The following is a 12,076-nucleotide window of genomic DNA, read 5'->3' as shown; positions in this document are numbered from 1 at the left end:
CTTTCCAAGAAATTTTATTAACTCTCTATTATTTAGTCCATCCAAGCAGAAATTCATTAAACACTGTGGGATTAATGTTTCAAGCAATTTTCTTTGCTCTGTGTCACAGAAGATTTATGTGACTAATATACTCTGGTATTAATACCTGGACACAGTAATGGTACTAAGTAGATTCTGAGGTTTCCCTCAGATTACTTACCTCCACAAAATAGTTCTAAACTTACCAAGTTGATAGTTTCTTTTGCTCATACGTGGGTAGCTCAACTGGTTAAGAGGAAATGCTAATGGGGCCCAAATTACAAGTTCCATAGAAGCTAATTACTTTCACTCTGTTAACTGGTTTTTCTTTTCAATTTCAATTCCTACCTATACTACTCCATTGAATCTTTTTCTTGAAGACACAAATCTAGAAGACACAAACATTGAAGACAGTGACTTGAAAAGATCTATGAGCAAGGTCTCAAAGAAAAATTCAGACTGGACACAAGCCCAAAAAGAATTCCCAGAAAAAGCTAAAGAAAGATTTTTTTAAAGGAGCAAAAAGATCATTAAAAAAACCAAACAAAACCAAATAAGAGTGGTAGAGGAAAAAAAGGGGAAAAGAAACAAGAGCTATGCAGCAAAGTTATGAAGAGAATTTAAAGCTTGGTAAAAGAGGTACAAAAACTTACTGAAGCAAATAATTCCTTAACAATTAGAATTGGCCAAATGGAAGCTAATGACTCCATGAGACATCAAGAAAAAATACAACCAAGTCAAAAGATTTTAAAAAAAAAACAACAGAAGAAAATGTGAGATATAATAAAAACAATTGACCTGGAAACAACTAATCAGGGAGAGATGATTTAAGAATTAGTGCACTACTTGAAAGCCACAGGGGCCTCATTTCTTTATAGTGGTAGCTACTAAATATTATGTGATCAGTTCTTGAATTCTTTCTGTTTGGCTGCCTCTATTTTCTCCTTGAACTAGGAGCTCTGGATTTTGGCTATAATATTTCTGGGAGTTTTCATTTTAGGGTTTCTTTAAGGAGATGACCAGTAGATTCTTTCCATTTCTACTTTGCCCTCCAGATTTGGGGGAAGTTTTCCTTTATAATTTCTTGAATTATAATATATCTAGTCTTCTCCCCCTGTGGCTTTCAAGTAGTTCACTAATTCTTAAATCATCTCTCCCTGATCAGTTGTTTCCAGGTCAGTTGTTTTTATTATATCTCACATTTTCTTCTGTTTTTTTTTTTTTTAAATCTTTTGACTTGGGCCAGAGGAAAACTGGAACAGGCCTCAGGGGACTGAATCACGGGAAGCTGTGATGGTTTCTAGACTTCTCAATCCACAAATGCCAAAGACAACTTAGAGGGTCAGTGGGAAAGGTCTGTCGGGCCTGGGTGAGAGGAAAGGTCCAGTCCTGGCCTTAGCAGATCCCCCAGGGTGGTAGACACAGTGGCAACGGTTGCTTCCAGAGCTCTTAGCCCACAGACAGTGGGGGGATTGAGCGGCTGATCAGAGGTAGACTGCAAGGATCTGCTTGCTGGCTGTGAGGCAGGATTCTCTTGCTTTGCCCGTGCTTGGATCTGGGTTGCAGTCCTAGGTGGTGGTCCCGGGGTGAGAAGAGCATGCTCGTAGTAGAGCTTGTGGTGGTAGTATAGAGAGAATCCTCCTCACAGTTCCAAGGCAGAAAAGAGAGCCTACGGTCACTCACAGACTAGTGCACAGGCCAGGAAAGGAGTAAACAACCCCTCTTAATCATACCATTTTGGAAGAACTGAAAATTCACAGGCCCATAGAAGTATCTCTGAAAACAGTTGCACAAAACCTCTAAAATTTGGGACAGTACACCCACCACATTAGAAGCAGAGCCCTACCTTAACAAAGAGTTAAAAAGTTAAGTAATTGGCTGGGAGCATGAGCAAATAGAGGCAAAAAACTCAAGACTACAGAGTCTTACTTTGGTGATAAAGAAGATCAAAACATACAACCAGAAGACAACAAAGCCAAAGCTCCTATATCCAAAGCCTCCAAGAAAAGCATGACTTGGTCTCAGGCTATGGATAAGCTCAAAAAGGATTTTGAACATCAAGTAAGAGAAGCAGAGGAAAAACTGGGAAGAGAAATGACAGATGCAAGAAAATCATGAAAAATGAGACAATAGCTTACTAAAGGAGACCCCAAAAAATGCTGAAGAAAATTACACTTTAAAAAATAGACTAATCCAAATGGCAAAAGAGGTCCAAAAAGCCAATGAGGAGAAGAATGCCTTAAAAAGCAGAATTGGTCAAATGGAAAAGGAGGTCCAAAAGGTCACTGAAGAAAATAATTCCTTAAAAATTAGAATGGAGCAAATGGAAGCTAATAACTCTATGAGAAATCAAGAAATTACAAAACAAAACCAAAAGAATGAAAAAAATAGAAGACAATGTGAAATATCTCATCGGAAAAACAACTGACTTGGAAAACAGATCCAGGAGAGATAATTCAAAAATTATTAGACTACCTGAAAGCCACGATGAAAAAAAAAAGAGCCTAGACATCATCTTTCAAGAAATTATCAAGAAAAACTGTCCTGATATTCTAGAACTAGAGGGTAAAATAGAAATGGAAAGAATCCACTGATCACTTCCTGAAAGAGATCCCAAAAGGAAAACTCTTTAGGAATACTATAGCCAAATTCCAGAGTTGCTAGGTCAAAGAGAAAATATTGCAAGTGGCCAGAAACAATTCAAGCATTGTGAAAACACAATCAGGATAACACAAGATTTAGCAGCTTCTACATTAAGGAAGTTGAGGGTTGGAATATGATATTCTGGAGGTCAAAGGAGTCAGAATTAAAACCAAGAATTGCCTACCCAGCAAAACTGAGTATAATCCTCTGGGGGGAAAATGGATATTCAATGAAACAGAGGACTTTTAAGCATTCTTGATGAAAAGACCAGAGCTGAACAGAAAATATGACTTCCAAATACAAGACTCAAGAGAAGCATGAAAAGGTAAACAGGAAGGAGAAATCATAAGGGACTTTTAAAGTTGAACTGTTTACCTTCCCACATGGAAAGATGATATTTTTAACTCATGAGATCTTTCTCAGTTCTAGGGTAGCTGGAGGGAATACAACACACACACACACACACACACACACACATGGCACAGGGTGAGTTGAATATGAAGGGATGATATCTAAAAAATAAAATTAAGAGGTGAGAGGATTATACTGGGAGAAGGAGAAAGGGTGAGGTAGAATGGGGTAAATTATCTCACATAAAGGAGGCAAGAAAAAGCTTTTACAATGGAGGAGAAGAGGGAGGAAGTGAGAGGGAATGAAAGAAGTTATTCTCATCAGATCTGGCTTAATGAGGGAATAACATACACATGCAATTGGGTATGGAAATGTATTTTACCCTACAGGAAAATAGGGGGAAAAGGGATAAGAGAGGGGAGGATGATAGAACGCAGGGCAGGTTGGGCAAGGGGTGATCAGAAGCAAACACTTTTGAGGAGGGACAGCGTCAAAGGAGAGAATAGAACAGGGAATGGGACAGGATGGAGGGAAATATAGTTAGTCTTTCACAACATGACTACTATAGAAGTGTTGTGCATGACTACACACATATAACCTATATCGAATTGCTAGCCTTCTCAACGAGGTGGGGAGGGAATAAAGGAGAGAATTTGGAATTCAAAGTTTTAAAAATGAATGGTAAAAATTGTTTTTACATGCAACTGGGAAATAAGATATTCAGGCAAAGGGGTATAGAAATCTATCTTGCCCTACAGGAAAACAGAAGGTGAAGGGGATAAGAGAAGGGGGGTTGGTGATGGAAAGGAGGGCAGATTGGGGAAGGGGTATTAAGAATATATGCTGTCTTGGGGTGGGAGAAGGGGAGAGATGGGGAGAAAAATTTGGAACTCAAAATCTTGTGGAAGTGAATGTTGAAAGCTAAAAATAAATAAATTAATTAAAAAAAAGAAACAGAAAGATATACATAGAGTTAAAAAAAAGGCAAGGGAGGAAGATGGAATAGGATCTATGCTGCTCCAGCAGAAGTAAAAAACACAGGGGTGGCAATCAATGATTTCAAACAAAGCAAAGCAAAAACAGACCTAATTAAAATAGATAAACTGTGAAACTAAATTTTACTAAAAGGTAACAATGAATAACAATATTGAACACATAGCATCCAAATTCTTAAAGGAAAAGTAAAATGAGCTATAGGAGGAAATAGAAAAACTATAAGCATTAGTGTCCTTAATTTACCCTTCTCAACCTAGATAAATTGAACCATAAAATAAAAAATAAAGAAATTAAGGAAATGAATAGGATTTTAGAAAAATTAGATATAATAAACATCAGGAGAATACTGAATGGGAAGAAAAAGGATTATACCTATTTCTCAGATCTGAATGGCACCTTCACAAAAACTGACCATGTATCAGGGCATAAAAACCTTACAAATAAATGTACAAAAATTAAATTCTTCTTTTTCTGACTATAATTACAATAAAAATTGTATTCAGTAAGGGATCTTTGAAGCACAGACTAAAAAATTAATTGGAAACTAAATAACTTAATCCTAAAGAATGGGTTTTTCAAAGAACAAATCAGAGAAAAATCAATAATTTCATTAAAGGTAAGGAAAATAATAAGATAACATACAAAAACTTTTGGGATGCAGCCAAAGCAGTACTTAAGGTGAAAATGTATATCTCTAAATGCTTATACCCATAACAGAGAAAGAGCAGATTAACAATTTGGTCATGAAACTTAAAAAAACTAGAAAATCAACAAATTAAAAACTACCAATTGCGTATCAATATAAAAAACCTGAAAATCAAAGAGATCTGAAAAAGAAAGAAAAAAAATCACTTAACTAATATATAAAAGTAGGAGCTTTTTTGGGGGGAGGGAACTCAATAAAATAGATAAGCTGCTGATTAATTTGATTAAAAAAAAAAAGAGGGGCAGCTAGGTGGGTAGAGTACCAGCCCTAGAGTCAGGACAACCTGAGTTCAAATGCAGCCTTAGACACACAACACTTACTAGCAGTGTGACTCTGGGCAAGTCACTTAACCCCAACTCCCTCACTAAAAAAAAAAAGAAAAGAAAAAAATTTAAAAAAGAAAACCAAATTACCAGTATCAAAAATGAAAACAGTGAATTTGCAATCAATGAAGAAAAAATAAAAACAATTATTAGTAGCTGGTTTTTTTGCCTAACTATATGCCAATAAAATTGACATTTTTAATGAAATGGATGACTATTTACAAAAATATAAATTGCCCAGATTAGCAGAACAGGAAACAGAATATTTAAATAACCCTATCTTAGAAAAAGAATTTGAATAGCCATAAAAGAACTCCCTAAGGAAAAACAAAACAAAACAAAACTCAGGACCAGATGGATTTATAAGTGAATTCTATTAAACACTTAAAGAACAATTCCAATATCATGTAAACTGTCCAAAAAAAACAGGCAAAGGAGTCCTAAATTCCTTCTATGACACAAATATAGTCGTGATACCAAAAGCAGGGAGAGTCAAAATAGAGGGAAAAAAAATTATTGAGAAATTTCCCTAATGCGTACTGATTCAAGAAATGTAAATAAAATACTAGCAAGGAGATTACAGCAACATATAAAAAAGATCATATACTATGATCAGACTGGATTAATATTGGGAATATATGACTGCTTCAATATTAGGAAAACTATAAGCATAATCGATCATATTAACAACAACAACAAAAAACCCAACCAAAATCATATGATTGTTTTAATAGATGCAGAAAAAGCTTTTGACAAAACATAACACCCATTCCTATTAAAAACACTTAGAAAGCACAGGAATAAACAGAGCTTTTCTTAAAGTGATAAGTAATATCTATCTAATACCAAGAGCAAGTATTATCTATAATGAAGACAAATTAGAAGCCTTCCCAATAACATCAGTGGTGAAGAAAGGATGTTCATTAAAATCATTATTATTCAATACTCTACTATAAATGCTAGCCATAGCAATAAGACAAGAAAAAGAAATTGAAGGAATAAAAATAGGCAATGAGAAAACAAAACCATCACTTTTTTCAGATGATATGATGGTTTACTTGAAGAACCCTAAAAGTCAACTAAAAAAACTAATTGAAACAATTAACAACTATAGCAAAGTTTCAGGATATAAAATAAACCCACACAAATCATCCCCATTTTTCTATGTTACCGACAAAACACAGCAAGAAAAGGCATGAGAAATTTCATTTGAAATAACTACACGGCACCTAAAATATTTGGGAGTCTACCTGCCAAGACACATGCTGGGAAAATGGGAAAGCAATCTGGCAGAAACTAGGCAGAGACAAACAACTCCACCAAGATAAGTACAAAATGGGTACATAATTTAGACACAAAGGGTGATATCTTAAGCATATATTAGTAGAGCACAGAAGAAATTACCTAACAGACATATGGATAGGGGAAGAGTCACAGAGTAAATCAGAGATAGAGCAGTTCAGAAAAAGTAACATGGAAAATTTTGATTATGTAAAATTTAAAAGTTTTTGCATTAACAAAACCAATGCAGCTAAAATTAGAAGAGATCAAGAAGTCAAGATGTTACTGGAAGAATTTAACCATATCAATACGACATGCTTGCTGCAACTAGCAAGACAAGAAAGTTGTAATTAAATGGAAGGATGGTTTCCTCTTTAAAGATAAGAAACAATTTCATAAGATATTTGACAAAACTGACACTAAAATAGAAGAGAGGAGAAAGAATGAAAAACATGGTACGTAATGTAATAGTTCTAGTCTGACCTATTCAAACAAACTATTAATACTGAAAATGGATAAAAGAAAAGATATCTCTAATTACCTTTCCCACAGAGTTTAAATGTGATGTAAAGCAATCACAACAATGAAATGATCAAAATAGGCTAAAAACTGTCTCAGGAAGGAAATGTTATATCTTTGCTGAGAGATGCCCTTGTGGTATCCAAGGGCAAAAATGATTTAGGAAAAAAACCCATCTGCAAAATATTAAAGAAGAGAATGATGAAAAATCATGAGTAGAATTTCTATATCAAGCAGAGAAGAGAAAGCAGTAGAAGAGAAAACAAATTCTCAAGAAAACTTAGTTTGAGACCCAATTAAGCCAGATCATCCCAAAAGCATTTATAGATGAAATTAAGAGAATAGCACACAGATGAAAAAACTGAACAATTCTGAAAACATTCTAAGAGAGATGATCAAATGAGATTACATATGTAAAGGGAATTGCAAACTTTAAAGTACTATATAAATGCTAGATATTATTATTATTTTTATCACCTAAGAAAGTGAAACCCCCACCTTTTATATAATAAATAGAAATGGTACTTAAGAAAATGGGGTCAGACAGTAGTCAATAGTAATATAATCTACTATAGTGATCCACTATTTTTTTTTGTTTTTGCTTTTTGGTGAGGAAATTGGGGTTAAATGATTTGCCCAAGGTCACACAGCTAGTAAATGTCAAGTGTCTGGGGCTGGGTTTGAACTCAGGTCCTCCTGACTCCCAGGCTGGAACTCTATCCACTGTGCCACCTAACTGCCCCTTAGTAATCTACTATCTGATAAACCCAAAGACTCCAGCTTCAGGGATAAGAACTCAATATTTAACAAAAACCACTGGGAAAACTGAAAAATGATATGGCAGAAACTAGGTATAGACCAACATCTTACACCCCATACCAAGATAAAATCAAAATAAAGGCTGACACTATAAGCAAACTAGGAGAGCAAGGAATAGTTTACCTGTCAGGTTTATGGATAATGGAAGAATTTATGACCAAACAAGAGGTAGAGAACATGACGAAATGCAAAATGGATCATTTTGATTACATTAAATTGAAAAGTTTTTGCACAAACAAAGCCAATGCAAGCAAGAGTAGAAGGGAAGCAGAAAGCTGGGAAACAATTTTTACAACCAGTGTCTCTGGTAAAGGCCCCATTTCTAAAATACATAGAGAACTAGCCACATTTATAAGAATACAAGTTATTCCCCAACTGATACATGGTCAAAGGATATGAACAAGCAGTTTTCAGATGAAGAAATTAAAGCTATCTATAGTCACATGAAAAAGTTCTCTAAATCACTATTGAATAGAGAAATGCAGATCAAAACAATTCTGAGGTACCATATCACACCTATCAGATTGTCTAACATGACAAAACAGGAAAATGATAAATGTTGGTGAAGATGTGGGAAAACTGGAACACTAATGCATTGCTGGTGGAATTGTGAACTGATCCAACCATTCTGGAGAGCAATTTGGAACTATGACCAAAGGGATATAAAAATGTGCATGCTCTTTGACCCAGCAATACCACTTCTAGTGCTATATCCCAAAGAGATCATAAAAATGCAAAAAGGACCCACATGCACAAAAATATTTACAGCAGCTCTTTTTGTGGTAGCAAAGAATTGAAAATTGAGGGGATAGCCATCAATAGGGAAATGGCTTAACAAGTTGTGGTACACAAATGTAATGGAATACTATCGTTCCATAAGAAATGATGAGCAAGTGGACTTCAGAAAAACCTGGAAAAAACTTACATGAACTGATGCTGAGTGAAGTGAGCAGAACCAGGAAAACATTGTACACAGCAACAACAGTGTGTGATGACTAACTTCTGTAGACTTATCTCTTCTTAGCGAAGCAGTGATCTAAGACAACTCCAAAAGAGTCATGATGCAAAATGTTATCCACATCAAGAAAAAGAACTATGGAGTCTGAATGCAGATCGAAGCACACTATTTGCTCTCTCCCTCTCTCTCTCTCTCTTTTTTTTTTTGTTTCTTCTGTCTCTTGGTTCCTTCCATTGGTTCTAATTCTTCTTTACAACATAACTAATGTGAAAATATTTTAATACGAATGTATATGTAGAGCCTATATCAGATTGCACACCACCTTGGGGTGTAGGAAGGGGAAGGAGGAAAGGAAATTTGAAACTCAAAGTCTTATGGAAGTTAATGTTGAAAACCAAAAATGAATTAATTGAATTTTTAAAAAAGAAAGAAAATAAGGTCAGGAAGAATAGACCAAGGTCACACAGGAGAGGTGTTCTAGAGGAAAAGGAATTTTAGAAGAATTGGTTCTCAAAATATCTGAATATACATTTGGTATATATCTGAGAAAAATATTAAAAGGGAAAGCAATCACAATTTATTTCCTATAATAAAACACATCTTTAGTCACACAACTGACTAAAAAGCATAAATATGAAACTCGCTATTGGTTGACTATAAAAACGCATCTGAATTGGCATAGTAAAATTCTTTTTTTTTTAACCTAAATTTTTATTGATGTCTTCAGTTTCTTATATCCTTATAGTTATACCAAGTATCTCTCTCCCTTCCCCTTCCTGTCCCCCAGAACCATTCCACATAACAAAATAGTATTTTTAGAGAGAAAAAAATAAAATCAGCACAACTGATTGTTCTATCAAGAAAGTCCCCAAACAAGCAATGTGTAATACCTGTGGACCTCCCACCTCCATAAATGGGTGAAGAGAGATAGGTAGAGCAAAATTCAACCTTAAAAACTCTCCTCCAACAAGGTGTCTCTTATGCTTATGTTACTATTATCCAAGATTCATTATATGTGCAGGCATAGAGATATATTTGTTTATGACCCTCTATCAATATCAAATGAGATTTAAAATCTCATTTGCCAAAGTCATTTCTGTCATATACTATGCCTTGCAGAGTACAAATGCGAGAGGAATTCCTTATATATCAAAAGTACTTAACTTCTTTTATGTTAAGGACCATTTTGGTGATCTTGTGAAGCCTATGGACCCCTTTTTCAGAATAAAGTTTTTTTTTAAATTCATAATTGAAAGAAATGTTAAATTTCAGATAGAGGTCAATCAAAATAAATACGTATTTTTACCCATTCATGGACCTGAAATCTACTCATGGTCCTCTGTGCTTGAAGAGGACCAAAATGACATCACTATGTCTTAGTCAAGGTATAGTGTATCCAACTGTGACTGATCATAAATCCCTTGGGAAAGATCCCAAGTCAGGAAGGAAGTAAAAACATAACTATTATTTATTAAGTACCTATTATATGCCAGGCACTATGCAAATACAAATATTATCTCATTTGACCTTACAAATAACCCTTGGAGGTAAGGGGTATTAAGGCATAGGCAATACTGGGCTCTATCCCCATTTTATAGTAGAGTAAACTGAGCTAGATGGAGATTAAGTAATCTGCCCAGGGTCACACACCTAGGAGTGTATATGGCCAGAACCGAATGCATATCTTGAAATGCTGTATCCAACGAGCCACCTAGCTTACTCTATTGTTCATGCTATAGAAAGTGACTTCTTTTGGATACTTCTATTTGCAGATGATGTTGAGAGCACCTGATGTTACAGCATCAAGTCCTAGAGTACGAAAGAACCTCCTCAACAAAAGCCAGGACCACTCAAAAGATATCAGCCTAATAATACATATCAAAACCAAATGAATGATAAATGTCTAATGTTTATACCATAGCATACAGTTGGAATGGCCAATCCTTACATTAATCTATTATGAACTTTATGTATACATATATAATGAGCCAAGCCCAACATTTTGTAGCAGGAGGAGAATAAGCTAGACTGCATTTGAGAAATTGTACTTTCAACAATCCTAAGCTCCTACATGATATCAAAGCTAATCCCTTTTTAACACTAATATTCTTCTAATTAAGATAAACAGCTGTGATGCTGCTATATAGCATGGCACACTACATTATCCAAAGAATCAAAAGTGTAGGTGACTCATAGGTCAGTAAAGAAGCAAACAGGATCACAAATCTAGAGCTAGAAGGAACCTCAGGTGCCACTGAGTCCAATCCCTAATTTTATATGGCAGGTGTGAGTCGGCTTCAGTATGTTTCCAATGATGACCGCATGTAAGTAAATGCATAAAAGATGTGACCCAGGAAAAACATGATTGGAAGAGAAGGTGGGCCTGTCATGTAGTAGACTAATGATATACTTACAGATCTGCAGCAGTGTGATTATGCTGGAGAGGCAGATTAAGAGTAGAAGCAGGTTCAAGGAGGTGATCAACTGGTCCTTCTCGTTCCTTCGATTGTTTAATGAGATCAAATAAAGGTGAATCCTGTATGAAAAAAATGACATTACATCAACATATATCAACGGAAGTGATTCCCTTCTTGAGCACCAAAACTACACTTTATTTACAGGTTGAGGACTAGTAACTCTAGTCAGAACTGTCTACATCAACTTCGACTACCAAATGGACTGAGCACCGAGTCTCCTTCAAATGTCCAGCAGTTCCTCCAAACAGAACATAAAGCATCACCTGTAGTAGCAATTACCAAAGGTAGCAGCTGCAAAATTAGTGTTAATTCTAAACTTCATGATCTCATTTTCTAAAAGCAGCTAGTTTCTATACAACATTTACCTAACTCTGTACCCATTTGGATGAATACTATACATGCTAATCATTATAGACTGTACTTAGGGGCCAGTTTCCTGTGTGAGCACTAAAAAGGGGAAAGTTCAGAGCAACAAAGGGACAGTGCAAACCACCAAGGAAAGGAAACCACAGGAAACGACAAAATGTAGTCATGGATACTTTGAGGTCAATGGAACCTCTGCACCACTGAATGTACATGCATGTTACTACTGCTTAGTACCCTACTTCCTCATGTCTGTTCCCTGTACACTAACTTCTTTCTTTCTAATTCTCCACAAAATACATGTAAACGAAAGAAACCAGCACAGATTGTTTCTGACAGCATAATCCTTATTCCATATCTGTAGTTCTCTCCCTCTCTCTCCTTTACCTCCCTTCCTCCTTCCCCGCTCCACACTTGGTCTCTGTATCTCACCTAGACTACAAGTACAATGGACCCAATATTGACGGACACAGGAGCTTTAACCTACTTCATTTTTCTGACTGTCTTAGGTAGTTTGGTGGCCCTCCCCTCCAAGAGGCTCACTACACTGGTGAGAACACACAATTGTGTTTGGTGTGAACACTCAATCATCTTTAGCCACACTTCCCTCAGAAACAGAGAT

The 12,076-nt window shown here is 35.7% G+C and overlaps 1 protein-coding gene across 2 annotated transcripts in view; it reads right to left on the bottom strand.

Annotated features, from left to right (window-relative positions):
* The window catches only part of RB1 (RB transcriptional corepressor 1), a 184,702-nt gene that overhangs the window by 41,850 nt on the left and 130,776 nt on the right, over nucleotides 1-12,076 (bottom strand). For both annotated transcript variants that reach the window (XM_020993794.2, XM_020993795.2), the window contains exon 18: nucleotides 11,029-11,150. In XM_020993794.2, the coding sequence (XP_020849453.1) occupies nucleotides 11,029-11,150 (122 nt within the window). The remainder of the gene's footprint in view (nucleotides 1-11,028; nucleotides 11,151-12,076) is intronic.

This window comes from Phascolarctos cinereus, unplaced genomic scaffold (assembly GCF_003287225.1).
Source record: "Phascolarctos cinereus isolate Bilbo 61053 unplaced genomic scaffold, phaCin_HiC Scaffold_726;HRSCAF=1367, whole genome shotgun sequence".
In the NCBI taxonomy this organism is placed as follows: Eukaryota; Metazoa; Chordata; class Mammalia; order Diprotodontia; family Phascolarctidae; genus Phascolarctos; species Phascolarctos cinereus.
Note: the sequence above shows the minus strand (reverse complement) of the source record. Positions and strands in the feature narration are given on the sequence as shown.